The following is a 15,666-nucleotide window of genomic DNA, read 5'->3' as shown; positions in this document are numbered from 1 at the left end:
TGCTTTATTATCTCATGCAAATTTTTGAGGGTCTCAAATAAACACTTTGATGTCTTTTCCGCGTATCCTCATTCCAACACTCTCAGATCCGCGACATTCGCGACATGAGAGTTTACTGATCTGCTTTATTTTCAAACAGCAACCAACTCCATGGACAGCCAACCTTTTAAAAGTGGAAATTGAAAGGCTTATACACGAAGGGGTTGGGGGTCCCACATTTAAAACAGCGTAGTGTTGCGTCGTGCCTCATAGCGAGTCGTTTACAATCACAATAGCTTTTCGAAATGGCCCGAAGGTCCGAAATACGACTTGGGCAGCTGTGCTAATGAGGTGAGGCTGTGTCGCACGTTGGCTTTGCAGTTCAGTTGTATTGCACTTTTCAGCACAACGTATTTGCATTTAATCTGTCCTCATAATTTGTTTTGAAACTTTCGTTTGGGTCCATTTTTTGGGGGGATTGAACTATGATGTACAGTTTGTACGTACATGTTCATTGTATTTTTGGAATGTTGCTATATTGAAGCACATTGTTAATGTTCAAGTTGTGCATATCGTTAGTGTGGCTTCCAATGATATAAATGTACTTTTTGAGGAATAAAACGCCTCGTTTTGGATGGACTTATTACGATACTGTATTTTAATGTTGGTCACGATGGTGGAACCTGGAGAGCTGAGAATGACTTTAGGTGTCAAAAGCTGACTCCAAGTCATTTTATTTCTATTTCCTGCTCGCGTGCGGCTTTTCGCGTGCAACGCACTCACTTCCCGGCGGGGCAAGCCCGCGCGGGTGACGTCACCGTCAGCTGGGCGGCGGGCATGCGCACAAGCGCGAGCGCGCGCGCGTAAATGATTCAGCAGAGCAGCTCGGCGGCGGCGACGTGACGTCACGCCTCGCCGGAACGAAACCAGCCCGGCTCGGGCTCCGTTTGGAAATTCACCCGGTTTGTCCCGCTCTCACCGACGCCAGACGCCCGGCGGCCGCCTTCGTCGCGTCTCTCCCGGCCAGGAAGGACAACGATCCCGTCGTCCCCCGCGACGCCATTTCCGCATTTTCACGCCAGATGCTCCTTGCTGACCGCAGGTGAGTCCGCCGCCTGTCTCATAGGAACTCGCGGTGTTTTGGGTTGCCATGCTGCACGCGTCGGATGTTTGCCATACGAGAGCCGATTGACACGTAGCACATGCATGACAAGGAGCAGACGGTACACGGGACGTTTGGACGCCCCAACGCGGTCAAGCGGCGATGCGGCCTTAAATTGGCCAAAACGTCAATGGAGTTCTGAATGGGCGCGTTTGCGCTCGTGTGCGAACGCACGCGCATACATTTATATATGCACGTGTATACACACGCACGTGACAAAAATGTGCTGTGCATGTAAAGTAGAGGTGGAGCCTTCAATTGGGGCACGACGGTGGCAGGCGCCCGGAATGGGAACAGACAACACATCAACAGACCGGAAAAGCGTCGTCGTGACGGTGTCGATAGGGTTCACGTTCAGTGTCTCGAGGAGGAGGAGCGCGTTTGCATCTGACGTGGATAAACTGAAAGACGCGGCCTCGGACTTCTGAATGGGAGCGCTCGCGTCATGCTCGCCAAAAGTCATGATGACATCGTCCAAGCCTCGCGGGAGCCATGCGGACATTGTTTGTGTTTAACATGATCCAATTCAAATGCATGTAAGTGATGTTTGGGTCCGGGTTCCTCTGACGCGTGTATAAACAATGAGAGTTGTGAATGGGAGCACGCGCCCATCATGGTTTATGTTCGATGTCTTATTCAACACATGTGCGAAGGGACCTTTTGGTCTCAACCGCCGCGTTTATACTGTCAATGTTTACATTGGCCAAAGCGCATTAAAATGTGCTCTTTTTGTATGTAGAGTCACTCAGAATGTTATCTCACTTAAGTATTTACAAAGTCGATGTGGTTTTAGGCCTTGAAATGGGACTGTGACTAAACGTATTGTATTAGTCATACAAAACAAATGCGTGACAAGCAGAGCAAGAACAATTTCCTTGTGCTGTGCTTGACATTAATTGACATTATTCAAACAAAGCAAGCGAGATTCTGGATCAGAACCGGTTTCATCAGACGGGTGTGTAAACAGGAAGCGGATGGGGCAGGCGCTTCCCTTTTGCGGAACCTGCGACTTGCGTGCGTCCGAAGCGGGCCTGCGAGGAGACGGAGCGTCTTTGTTTTGTGGGGGGTCGCGGGGTTCAAACCCCCCCGGGCGAAGCCTTCCCACGACAACAGAGAAGCTGCCCCGACGCCGCCGACCGCATCCAGATGACTCCATCCACTTATCGGCGTACCTTTGAGCTCGTGTTATCGGGACGCCGACGTACAGTAGCGCGAAGGTTCGAAGGTGCTCGGTCACGCGGACAGGTGCACGCGTTGTATTGGTTGTCGGGGCAACAGTGGAAAAACGTCAGCGTCTCGACTTCCTGTTTTGTCTGTAGTACGATCTCTCGTCGTCCGAGCTTCCTGCCAACGCGCTTCCCCCTTTCTTTCTTTCTCCCCCAAATGCTTTTTGGCAGTTTCTCCCCACTGATTGAAGACATTTTAGCTTTAAAAAAAAAAAAAAAAGATGATTTGTATACATTGTTTTTTGAATTGCCTTATCATGGCCGTCAGTTATCCGTGGGATTTTGGCATCCCCTGAAAACAGCGGGGGTCCGCCGTGTATTCGGGAGCTGGGAATGAAAGAATGATTCTGAGCTCCATCGCTGCGTTGGGAATTATTCACTCATTCTCTCGTCTCAAATGACGACAGAGGGATTTTTAGGAACTAACTGGAACTGCTCAATGAAAACTTCCCAATCCATCGACTCGGGATTGGGGAATGATCGATGATCCCGAACGCAGTCGCCGCTCATTCGCTCTTTCCCGACTCAATGCCACCTCGGTTTTGATGCCGCTATCCTCCCCGAAGCGGACGTTGAGAGTCAGCATGTTGCTCTCGCTGCTTTTTTTTTTTTTTTTTTTGTAATCAGGAACGGGAGAGGAAGCTCGCATGCGGATTGCGGTTACGTAATTGCACCTTCTATCAGATGACTCCTCTTCCTCCCCGAGGAGCTCATGAAGCTCATGATGCTTTGATAAAAGCGCCATTTATCGCCGCCGTCGTCGTCGTGGTCACGTGTTGGTCCTCCCCGCCACTTCACATCAGATGTTCGCGAACGCAGCACCTAACCGCTCAATGTTTGTTTGTTTGTTTTATTGACGACTTATCAAATTCCGCTCCGTTGGATTTTAGTTTGTCGACGGCTCTGCTGAACGCTTTCCGTGTGCCTGCGCAGGTAAACTTTGTTTTGATTGTGTGGAAGCCAGGAAATCATATTTCAACTAGCGTAAACAATATTGACCTAAAAATATTTCAGGAAGATAAACCTATTTCAATAAATAATATTTGTGATACTATTGAAGATAATCTCTTATTTATAGTTTGCCACGAGTGTGTTTCTTGTCTTTTGTCTTAGTTTCGTTGAAGCAAAATTTAAAAAGGCGCAGCGTTGAAAATCTGAATCATCAACGAATCGAACCTCCAGCAACAAAACCGGCGCCGTTTGGCCTCGCCTCCACCTCGGGCCATACGTGTGCGTGTGTGTGTGTGTATTTCACACAGTATTTACAGGGTGTGTCTGTTACATGATTAACACCAGCGGCCTTTTTATTGTGCGTCTGTGTGCCGCTAAAGATTGTCTATTGAGGAAGGACATTTTCACTCTGCCGGTGAAACCGGGTGTGGTCAGGTGTCAGGGTTTTTCCTGACTCAAATTGAGACTGCCCGCAGAAAAGCCACGCAGGCGCGGGGAGACCATGCAAACTCCGCACAGGCGGGGCCGGGGATCGAACCCCGGTCCTCAGAACTGTGAGGCAGATGTGCAAACCAGTCGTCCGCCGTGCCGCTCTCTTAAATCATATATTGTGTTAAAATACAAAGTATAAATATTACCGACATATTTGAGCAAGAATCATGGAAGTTGTTGCACGTGATTTGCTTTTGCGGGTTGCATAAAATGATGCGGTGGGCCGGATCTGGCCCCCGGGCCTTGAGTTTGGCACCGACGTTATAAACCTTTCAACAACTTAAAATTGAACGCGAGCGGTAGCAACCCACGTAGAAAGACACAATAACAATGCTCATGGGCATGCATTCTTCCTGCTCTGTGAAAAAAGTTGAGTTCTTCTGTTTCATCCAAATGCAGGTGTAGTATAGCTGTATGTATTGCACTGCCCCCCGGTGGCCAAGGCGCGCACACTCCACACAATGCCCATTGAATGAAAGAAATCATGATGCACAAACTGTTGGAATCTTTCATTTCCGTTTATGTTACTGCATGTTTTAAGTACAGTACTACAGAGGGCCATTTTTCTTTTGATCAACACATTACCACATTTGTAGAGCGCGGGAACGGGTTCATTAGCGTTTGCATGTACTCGACTGATTTAAGGATGTGGGAGGGGTCAAAGTACGATCTCTCGTTATGGCAACTTTCAACGTATGCCCCGCGGCAAATGAGCGTTAACTGTACGCCAGGAAACGCGCGCACGGTAGCGAGGCGCCCGCTGCGGTGAGAAGTCGTGAATAATGAACAACGCCGACATCTAACCCTCGTCTTTTGTTCGGCCCTCAGCTCCTCGTCTTACCGAGCGGCGCCGTCGTCGTCGTCAGATGTCCGCCCCCGCCATGCCCACCCCGGTGTCCAGGTTGCCCAAGTTCGCCTCGTGGTCCAAAAGCTCCAGCCCGACGCCCGCCGCCGTCTCGCACGCCTTCCCCGCCGCCCGCCTCCCCAACGGCTTCTACCACCACCCGGGGCCCGCGGGGGGCATCGGCGCCGCGAACGGACCGGCGAGACGGATCGGGACCGTCCGCACGCCCGCTGAATATTCCGCAAAATGGAGGAAAGACGCCGAAGTGACGGATGGCGGCGGCCGAGTCGATCGCAACGAAGGCGCCCACCGGAACGCTCGTCCGCACGTGTCCGCTGTGGCCCCGAAAACGGCGGACACGTCGCTTCCTGTTTGTAAAACTGAACTTCCTGTCCCTAAAACTGGACTTCCTGTCCCTAAAAACAGACTTCCCGTTTCCAAGTTGAGGCTAACCGGGTCCAAACAGAACCTTAATGGACTTTCTGGATCTAAACTGCGACCGCCCCAGTGGTCCACTCACTCGGGTCCCGCTTCGAGTTCCAGTCCCGGGTCTGGATGCGGTTCTTCGCCGCCAGCCGCCCGCTCGCGCTCCACCGGCAACCTCGGATCAGCGCCGCCCTCCCGGCTCGCCAAAGGCGACGGGCTCCGCCCACTTGGCCTGGCGGTCCGCAGACGCGCGTCCCCCGGCGCCCCCGCGTCTTCCCTCAGCGCCGAGCCGGGTCACGAGCGGTCCGGGACTTCCTGTGTCCGAGCCGGGCCCCTCGGCGTTCCGGACGGGGTGAAGAAGTCCCTCCTGCCGGCCCCCGAGGCTAACGGCGTCAGCTGTAAGCTATCGCGGCCGTCGCTCGCCAAGAAAACCCGGACCGGCGAGGCGGAGGTGAGCCGAGCGAGACCCAAAACCGCAGCCGGAAGCAGTCCAGGTGAGACCGCCGGGCCCTCCTCGTCCTCCTGTCTTTAAAGATCCTAATTGACATGTTCTGACCCGCTTGCAACAGGACAAAACGTTTTTTACATGACAGTCAAATTTCAGTATATCATTTCAAAACAAGAGGAAAGATTTCAATATGAGTCAATAATATTGAAGCGCCGATGAATGATTTCTAAAGACTCAAGTCCGTTTTCCAGAGCGCTCCCCCGAGGCGCCGGAGCGGGTCGACGACCCTTCCGTCCCGGGGGAGACCCCGGAGGACGTGTCCCTGTCGTCCGGCTCGTCCGTGGACCGCAACCGCGCCGGTCGGGAGTACTTGGACGTCTTCGACGACCCGGTCGGACGGCACCGAAGCCCCTCCGCCCCTCCTCACGGGCCTTCTCGTCTCCTAGGAAACGGAGGCGCCGGCGTTTTCCTCCTCGCCGAGACCGGCGAAGACGACTCGGGCCCGGACCGATCGGGCGCCGCCTTCTGTGACCGCCGGGGGGCGGGGAATGGCGTTACCGTGGCGACGGAGCTCCACTTCCTGGACGACACTTTGGACTGGAGCGACGGTACGCTCGCCGTTGACTTTTGTCATATTTTTACCTTCGAATGATCTGGATTGTGTGGCCCTACAGATTATCGATCTATTGATCTCTCGCTCTCAAATATATATATATATATATATATGTGTCTATCGCTCAATCTGTCACTATCTATCTTTCTCTCTGTCTGTATCAATCTCTTCACCTACTGTATATCCCTCTCCATATTCATCTATCTTTCCGTGTCCGTCTTGTCTACGCTTCTGTGTGAGTATAAAAAAATGTCTGCGTATATGACGGGAGGGTGTGGCTCGCATCCACCGCAATCGACGGGGGTTGACTGTCGCTCAGCCCGAATTTACATCATCTATCCGTTTTCCTCACGCGGGTCGCCCAACCCGGCGCGTCCCGAATTGGTCGCCGGCCAATCGCGGGGCTCATAGAAACGAACGACCATTGGCACTCACATTCGCATTCGCACCTACGGCCAATTTAGAGTCTTCAATGAACCTACCTCGCGTGTTTTTGGGCCGGGATTAGAACTCCGGTCCTCAGAACTGTGAGGCAGACGTGCTCGCCGGACGTCCACCGCAGACTTCAAAGAACGGCAATGAATGAACTCTTTTGTTTTTTCCCCCCCCCCCGTCAGGTGACGACGGGCAGAACCATCTGACCCGATTGCGCCGTCGCAGCGGCTCCGGTGCGTCCGACTGCCACGAGCGGGTACGAATGCGATCAAATGGCTCTCCGATCGTGTCGAAAACGAGTTGAGAGCGACGCTGTTTTTCTGCCGGGCCCAGGACGGCTCGTCGCTGGACTTGTCCCCCTCGGACAGCTGCGGTTCCGGCGGCATCTACATGTGGGACGAGGAGGGTCTGGAGCCGCTGGGGGGCGCCGTCGTGCCGCGCGCGCCGGTGGAGTGCGGGCTGGTGGGCGCCTTCCGTTCTGACGTCACCGACAGCGTAAGATGCCGAGTGCCGTTTCTTTTTTTACATTTGAATTCATCGTCCATCCTTTTGTGTTCTTTATCTTGTCATATTTCTTGCAATTATTTCCACTTTTCCCCCCCTAAAACCGTTTCGTTCAAATGTATTCTCTGTCTTCTTTTTTCTTTAAATAAACAAAAGCAAATGACACCATTTTACATTTACATGTAGAAATGCTGAGTGGATTTATTGTAAATAATTTTTACTAAATGTGTAAAACAATTTCACATATACATATGTTACCTTTTTTATTTACCGGGTAATTGGTTTATTATGAATAATAAAATTGAGCAATGTTTCTAAAGTCATTTTAACGTTTTCTAAAATAGCTTTTTTAAAATAAAATGTTCGTAAAATAAGCTATCAATAGTGTAGCAATATACATTTCCAATGTTTTATATATATTTCATTAAACAGTTCTTTAAATATAATCAAATTCAGTATAATTTATGAAATCAAAACATGAATATGAATTATTTGAGTATGAAAAGATACTGCTTTATAGAGGCTTTTGTGTTTTAAATACAGTAGTTGGTTATTATGAATAATACAATTTAAAAATGAGTGATTACTATAAAAAAAAAGTTAAACAATGATGCTAAACGTACTTCTGAAAAGTACAATTGCAACACTTTCTCATGATTTGTTGTGTGCATTTTCCACACCCATTTGAACTACGTACGGCTTTGTTATCGGCATCTCGGCTACGAATGAGGCGGCCCGCGTGTCCGTCCTACAAGTCCGACGTGAGCCTTGAGCGCCAAAGTTCGCGCAGCCCCAAAATGTTGTTCTGATTCTTTGTTGTTGTCGTTCTCCTTGCCAGGACGCCCTCACCGACGTGGACTCTTGCGATTTGGATGACGACGACCTCATGCTGGATGGCGACTTTCCCGACGACGCGTCACCGAACGCCGGTGCGTCGTCAACGTCCGCAGACATTTGGGAGCATTTCGAAGTCGTCGCCGGCTGCGTGTTCTGATTTGGGTTTCTTTGTGACCAATGTGAATAAAAGCGAGTGTGGCTCACCCAGCAGACGGCGACGGGACGTCGCACGTGGCCGAGCGGCGGCGGAGGCGGCTCTGCCGGGGGACGCGGGACGTCCGCGGCGACGACAGGTCGGTTACTTTTTGTTTTTTCACCCGAAGCGAGCGTCCGCTCTGGTTGCCGCGGTAACGAGGAGCGGGACGACGCCGGCGTGGACGCGGACCTCGCTGTGGATCTCTCGCCTCATAGGTGACGCGAATCTTTTGGCGAGGACTAGAAAATGTCGAAATTGCGTGTGACTGCTGAACCGAAACGCCATCTTGCTCGAATTAAGTTCAAATTGCTGTTTGATCTTCTAGTGCTAATATATACACAGCATATTTCACACCATATTTTTGTATTTTTAAAACGGTAGGACGGGTCACCAGTCGTCCGCGTTGAAGTCCGAGCTCGCGCCGACCCGACCGGACATGAATCCCCAAATGCTGTACAAACGCAAATGACCGTGCTTATATCGTCTTTTCCAAAGGTCTTCGGGCCGCGAGCGATGCAAATGATGAGCTAATGAAGCCGTGGAATAGGCGGGATTGAATCTGCGTGCGCTTACCTTCATGGCTGACCGGTTCCTTCTGCATTCCAGTGATCCATTTGTAACCAAACATACTTACTCAAACTATCGAACCCATTTATACTCGTCATTGTCTAAAAAGAAAAAAGAAAACGTCTTCAATCTTGAGGTGAGATCATGCCCCACGACTCCCGCAGAGTGAAAAAGAGGCGGAGGTTTACAAGACATCTCAGGCAGTTGAAGAGCGTGAATAGATTTGTTGTCGAGCTATTTTCAAGGCTTTAAATGGGTGGATAATGAGTCGAAATAACAGAAGAGAATCGATTTGTGCAAAGCAACGATAGGTCAGGTTTGAGGTTGGAGAAACGTGGAAAGAAGGGCAGAATAAAAATGGGAAAAACCTATTTTAGGGCAGGATAACTTTTTAACTTGGATCTCAGCTGACTCCAGGTCAGTGTCTTCCATTGACTTATGACTCCGCCCCCTGCGCAGGACCCCCGACGTGGACGTGGAGGACCTGGCCGAAGACTTGGGCGCCCTCCGGTCTCAGCTGGAAGTCCTGCGAAGGTTTCTGCAGGTGGAGACCCTCATTCATCCGTCTTTGGACACTCTCGTTCTAATCCAACATTGTCAAATCTTTATCGAGCCGAGGGAACTTTTTCTCGACACGGAAAACTCTCCAAACGTCGTCTACGGTTAGCGAAGGGCAAATCCGCAAGTCATTGACACCCCGCAAAGAGGTTTATAATCGCCTAAAGAGGCCACAAGATGGTGGCAAAGCACCGCAGTTGTCTCAATGGAGTTCCTCAACTCACATCAACATACTGCTAGTTCTTTGACAGCAAGATGGCGCCAAAGCAATACTTTTGTTTAGGATTTTGAGGTTCGAATTGTCGTGTCTGTCACTCTATGTCGCTGGCCACGGATAGATGAACGAAGACACATTATTGTATCCATCATTTCGCCACCGACAAAGTGGAATCGGACCATTTCCTAATGTGCTGCGCTCGCGCGCTCGTCTCCAAACTCGTTTAGGACGACGACACGGACGACGACGACACTCTGACCACCGACACGCTGAGTCCCGAAGATGGCCACCGCTCACAGGTGGGCTCGCTTTCCAACGCCTTTCGGACACTCCGGCGAGCCGGTCGCGGCGCCGGGGCGGCTCCTCCCGACATTGTTTTGTGCGTGTGCGCAGGTGGAGGCGCTCCTGCGGGAGGTGCAGCAGCTCAAAGAGGATCTGAGGAGCAAAGAGCAGATCATCTCGCAGCTCACCCTCCAGCTGGTCAGTTCAGATTTTCACCTCGCACGTCGTTTCACTTTTGGGGAAAAAAGTTTGTCTCCGGTAATTGGAGTCAATGTAGTACTGTTGCAAAAAAACTTAGGTGCGATACATTGCAATACAATCATTTTATAGAGATTTTCTTTTTTTTGTTTTTAAAAGCAAAATATGAGTGAGAGAGAAGTATTTTTTTGAGGTGGCACGTTTGAGAAGCACTAAATTAAGGATTTACATCGATGTTTTGACAGAAGGGACCTCCCATCCCGCTTCTTTGGAAGTTGGTGTCAGTAAATGCTGGAAAAAATGGAAAGCTTATTTGGTCTCAGGAGAAAGAAAGCAGATCCCAGAGGGAGAGCAAAAGGAGCAACATTTCTTGTAGTTGTCATTAGCTTTGTTTTGATGGAAACAAAAGGGGCAAACGGTGGCTTAAAAATGGCGTGTGTGTGTGTGTGTGTTTGTGCAGGCTGTCGCAGACGGGGAGCAAAAGACGCGGCGGCACACGCAGACCGGCGCGGCGCGGGTCGCGGGTGAGAGTGTCGCCTCGCAGACGCCCTGGAGGGAGCGCACGGTATCAGCGCGCACACACCCGGAATAAGACACAACATCCGCAGTGGTGCCGTATCGGTCCCCGACCTTTTCCAGTAACGTTTTCATGGTTTGGCGCAGAAAAAAAAAAAGAAAATGATTCAAAGTCCAACTCATCCTTACGCCGAATGTCGTCGTTGTGATTAGCGGAAGCCGCTGGGCGCTTGTTTCTCTTCAACGAGCTGGTCCCATCTTGGGGTAATGCGACATTGACACCCGAAAATGGGTTACTTGTGTAATTAGTTTTGTTTGCCGTCATTCACGCTCGATTGTCCGTAAACGTAAATGTTTAGTGCAGCCTGGCACCAAATGTGGCGTGGCTCAGTGGTTGGGGACCGCAACATACAATTTGGACGGTGTTCTTCTTCTCTATTGGTCATGAGCCCAAACCCCCCGCCTTACCTTTGCTTTGCCCGCCTCCCTCAGGCTTTCCCTCCCTCCGCCTTCCTCTCTCCGCCCTGGCAGTACCAACGCTCCAGACCTTACGGGGGGAGGCCCAAACCCAGCGTCCCCTGCCACCTCGCTCGGAAAAGTGAGTGGCACCCCCTCCTACAACTTAGCACTTACTTCACCCGTCCGACACGTGCAGACTGAGTGGCTTCTACCTTCAAAGAGGCTTTATGTTTTTTTCCCCACAATTTCCCAGTTTTCCTTAATCACGTGTGTGGCACAACATTTGTCAAAATATCCCAAGTGGGAAGAATTATAGACCATATTTCTTGCCATGGTGAAATTGGCTGGTTTTCTGGGCAGATCTGTGTCATACATGCACATCCCGTGCCAAAGCATTTTCAGAGGCGGAAGCAGCATTATACAATGTTTTCTCCGTAGATTCCATACTCGCAAATTCACCTTTTGGCAGCTTTAAAAAAAAAATTTTGTTTTTAAAAGAAGCCATTCTCCTGTTATTCACTGAAAAACTTTCCATTTCAGTGTTTTTGTGCTCAAGCCTGATTTAGAAGTCAAGGAACTATGTTGAAGTGAGGGGAGGAGCTTCTATGAGACAGGCCAAAGTAGCGCTTCGCTGCCATCTTGTGGAATCTATTGGCAATTGTAAACCTTTTTGGGATTTTTGCAATTCTCGGCGCCTCTGCCCGGGTAGGTGTGGAGCCGCAATTATGCGGGGGTCCGCGTTATACGTCGGTGGCAGTAAACTGTTGAATTCCAGTTGACGAATATAAACGTCCATGGCAGTTAAAGGAGTTAAATACACACACAAAATGGTGGTTGTTTTTTCGGGGACTCAAGTGGATTCGTGACATTTCAATGAGGGAAATTGATTTGATACAAGTAAATTGAATGACTTATTTAAAAGGCTGATGCAGGCAAAATGCTCAACAAGTCCCCGCCCCCCAAAATTGGATGAAAACATCTGCAATGGTCTTTCGCCGCAGCGGAAAAACAGCTTAAAACATTTAAAACCGAGCTAAAATGGCATCTCTGGTGGCACGAAGCTGCTAGAATATTAAAGGTCTGAAATATGAATGAGCTCATGAAGGTTAATTTAATTTATTAATGCGTCTACATTAAGCAGGACCGAGATGAAAAAGTGGTGTCGGGCACGCTTGTTGCTTCCATCTCAGTCAATTTTCATACCATTTCTCATCTTGTCCACTTCTGCGGTTGCACTCTCTAACCCTTCAGGGGGCGCTAACGCCCCGCTCTGTCCTCTCTCTCTTTTGTGTTTTGCTTGCTCACCTTCGCCTCGGCCTCCATCAGGAGTGGAAACGCTCGTGCTGTACTTCAGCGACACGCCCTGGTACGGTTTGCAACCTTCTCCGCACCCTTCACCGGTCACAACATTAGGGACACCCGCACGACGAACCAAATTCGCCGAGAATAACGACGTAGTCCATTCTATAAAAATCCCGCCGAAGTGATTGGGGAGGAGGGAATGAGCGAACGATTCCCGACGCAGTCGCTGCTTTCGATATCGTTCATCCTTCCCTCCTCCCTAATCACTATGTACACATTTGTATATAGCGGACTACATATTCCACGACAGAAAAATCATTTTACGGCAGAACCTCGGTGTTCGTGATTAGCCCGTTGCAGAAAGTCAAACTCAAACTGAATTGTACAAATTCCAAAGTGATGTTTCCCATAAGAAATAATGTGAATACAATCAATCCGTTCCAGACGCCCAGAAATAATAACAAAAAAGTGTTATAGTTTTATAGTATTATAGTGTTACATAGAAAAACAGTGTGAAATAAATACAACTGACATCACTTTTACCTTTCTTGAAGAATCTTGATGGTGTACGGAAGAGGAGGGGAGACATTTTTTGAGTTGTTTCTTAAATTCTGTTGCGTTTTTCGCCTTTTTTATCAAACGGCTGCCACTCGGTAATTTCTGTCGTATTCTGGAAAAAGTTTCAAACAGGCAGCGAAAGGGTATTTGACGATGCAAGCTTTCATTAACAGCCGGAGGCAACAACAAGCCTCCCGGTCGGCTCGGCAACATCGACGTAACGCCGTGTCTCAAGTTAGACCTTCAACATTTTGAAAGTCTGACTTGAGACAGGACGTGTTACGCAGATGTTGCCGAGCAGACCCGGAGCCTTGTTATTTTCTTCAGTTGGTAAGAAAAGCTCGCATTTGCGTACGTCGAAAGCTTCTTACAAAGCTTACGAAATGCTTCAGATGAACGCGCATCGATTCTGGGAAATGACCGGCTGGGTCACGCTTCTTTTTTTTGTAAGAAACCGACCAAAAAGTTAAAAGGGAGAAAAAACAGTCCAAACCCGAACCCTACCAAAACGAGGGCTTACGTAGGAAAACCGAGGAGCCGCTGTATCGTGATTCGGGAGTAGACAACGAGCGAATGATTCTCAACAAAGTCGACGTACATTTGTCAGTGGAGGGCGTGCACGTGTGCATGAGCGTGCACGAGGACACATTTCCTCCGTCTGTCATCCTCTCGTAACTTTGCATGTCCTCTCAAGTGCACGGCACCCTTATTTACGAGCGTCGCGCAACAGTGAAGGTGGGTGCGTGCAGTACCTAAAGGGTTCCGCCAGGTGTCAGTGCCGGCCGGAGGAAGTTCCAACTGTTTTTATTCGCTTTTGACGTTGGAAGCTCAAATGTTTAACGTGACGTAGGGATTGCGTCGCTGACGTGCCGTCCTTTTGTGTGGTTTGCAGAGTTTGTGTAACTGTCGTATTGCTGTTGTGTACATGGCGTGTAGATTTTGTGTGTATGGTGTGTTTCTGTTGTATAGATGGCATGCATGCATACACAACAATGGCAATTGATGATCAAATATCCAATTACACACGAGGCAGACTGTGACATCACCGGTGATGCGTGAACCTATCATTGACGTCGTCGTAGTTTTGGAAAGTTGTCCGTCTGTTTGTGTTTTCAGCCACCGGTACTTGCCCCCGCCCACCCGGACGAGCAGAACCCACTAGTTGACCTCCCCGGCAAAAAAAGAAGCTGCGCTCTCCCCGCGTCGCCTCCGCCTCTCCCCGTGTGAGAACGGCCGGCGGAGCCGAGCGCTTCCCAGCATGCAACAGGAAGACGGCGGCGGCGCGCGGATCCTCTCGACTTGAACTCTGCTGGAAGGAAGTTGAATATTTAATAAGTTAACTTATTTATTGAGCACTGTGATGACGTTTTATTAGTGCGAGCGCTTCGTTTTCGCGGCTTTTGAAATATGCAACACGGAATAAAAGACGCGCTGTCCCTTTAAGTGCTGCAAAAAACGATCATTTATTCCATGTACTAGTACACTCTTTGGACTTGCTAGTAACACAATTCAGCACACGAATAGGGCGACTGTCGTACTAGTAATTTTTCCTCTCCTACTAAATGACATTTCTGCACACTAGTAGGCCAACTTTGGTATACGAGTACTGCTACTCTGTGACTAGAGAGGCAAAACTGTGAATTGGTTGACATGAGGAAGCCGTTTGAGCATTTATTCCATATCATTTTAAGGCCCACGTACTAGTGAGAAAATTCAGTGGACTAGTAGAATGAGTGTTTTGACCTCCTAGTACGCAGTTCAATCTTACGAGTAAACTACTGTGCTGCACTAGTCACACTATTAGGCCCAACGAGTAGGCGTATGTCATGCACGAGTAGCCTTTTTTTTTCCCAAGGATTTCAAATAAATGCTCAAAAGGGCTTTCCATGAAGTCAGGAGCATTTATTTGATATCCTCAAAACCCATCTTGCGGTCCATGTGCTAGTTTGCTCGTTGCCCTTCCTAGTAGGACAACTACGTACTAGTGAGGCAAGATGGTGCACTACTTGACATATGTGCGCTATTTGTACTCCTAGTGAAGCAACTCACTACAGTGGTAGAATGTTGTCACTCGTAGTACGAGTAGTGCGGTTTTGACTCATGAGGTGTCGTACTCGTATGCCAACATTGTCCTATTAGTGTGCAGAAATGACAGAACGTAGTGGAGAAGAAAATGCTACTAGTTCTACGTGTGCTGAATTGTCTCACCAGTCAGGAAAAAGAGTGTACTAGTACGAGGACCTCAAGGTGACGATCAAGGATAATAAACGCTCAAACGGCTTTCCGCGCTCACGACGCAACTTTCGCGGAGTCTTCGTGGATGATGTCATCACCGATCATCCTATTTGGGTCGCGGCGCCCCCTGCTGCCTCAAATAGGACGAACCACAATGCGGCCCAAGCGATCCTGAACTGGATCAGCAGCAAGTCGTGGACATTTCGCAAATCACAAATAAGAGAAGCACGAGTGGCTGCTACTTTACCACGTTTGAAGCAGCAACGCATACAAACAACAATACTCACGAATATCAATTCTTTCTCTGTCCTCTGTGGGAGCAACAAATATTAAAATGGCAAAACGTGCGTCCTCGTCTTCTTAATCGTGCTGCATCTCTTCCAGTCGAGCTCGGTGCCGCGACGGGCGTGTTGTGGCGCAACTGGGAAGTGGGACTCGCGTGTATCGTCGTACGATAAAAAGCAAAGCGCAGGTGGGACGAAGGCACAAATGAAACGTGTCAGTAAAATTCCAGGATTGTCCTTTCAAAAGAAAGATTCCAAAACTGCAAGTTTTCCGCTCGGAAGTAACTCCCCTGGAGTGGGAAGCCTGCTACACACACACACACACACACAAGTTGTTGGTTTTTTTAAATCGCAAATGATTTGTTTTATCTGTCAGA

At 49.4% G+C, this 15,666-nt stretch overlaps 1 protein-coding gene across 9 annotated transcripts; it reads left to right on the top strand.

The window, feature by feature from the left end:
* The first annotated feature begins 850 nt into the window (after positions 1–850).
* Positions 851–15,352, top strand: LOC133418296 (uncharacterized). Of its 9 annotated transcripts, none has more exons than XM_061706859.1 (14): positions 851–1,081; positions 4,639–5,574; positions 5,975–6,136; positions 6,759–6,832; positions 6,910–7,071; positions 7,919–8,009; positions 8,108–8,210; positions 9,140–9,224; positions 9,683–9,754; positions 9,849–9,935; positions 10,396–10,459; positions 10,944–11,049; positions 12,237–12,276; positions 13,887–15,352. In XM_061706859.1, exons 2-14 carry the CDS (start codon positions 4,677–4,679, stop codon positions 13,995–13,997), a joined length of 2,055 nt encoding a protein of 684 aa, XP_061562843.1. In that variant the 5' UTR covers positions 851–1,081; positions 4,639–4,676; the 3' UTR covers positions 13,998–15,352. The 9 variants fall into 9 exon arrangements, with proteins under 9 accessions (XP_061562843.1, XP_061562837.1, XP_061562834.1 ...); XM_061706853.1 differs by having other exon boundaries at positions 5,780–6,136; positions 8,129–8,210; XM_061706850.1 differs by having other exon boundaries at positions 5,780–6,136.
* Positions 15,353–15,666: the final 314 nt, after the last annotated feature.

The sequence above is a fragment of the Phycodurus eques genome, chromosome 19, assembly GCF_024500275.1.
Source record: "Phycodurus eques isolate BA_2022a chromosome 19, UOR_Pequ_1.1, whole genome shotgun sequence".
Lineage (NCBI taxonomy): Eukaryota > Metazoa > Chordata > Actinopteri > Syngnathiformes > Syngnathidae > Phycodurus > Phycodurus eques.
This window is presented reverse-complemented; position numbering and strand designations above follow the sequence as displayed.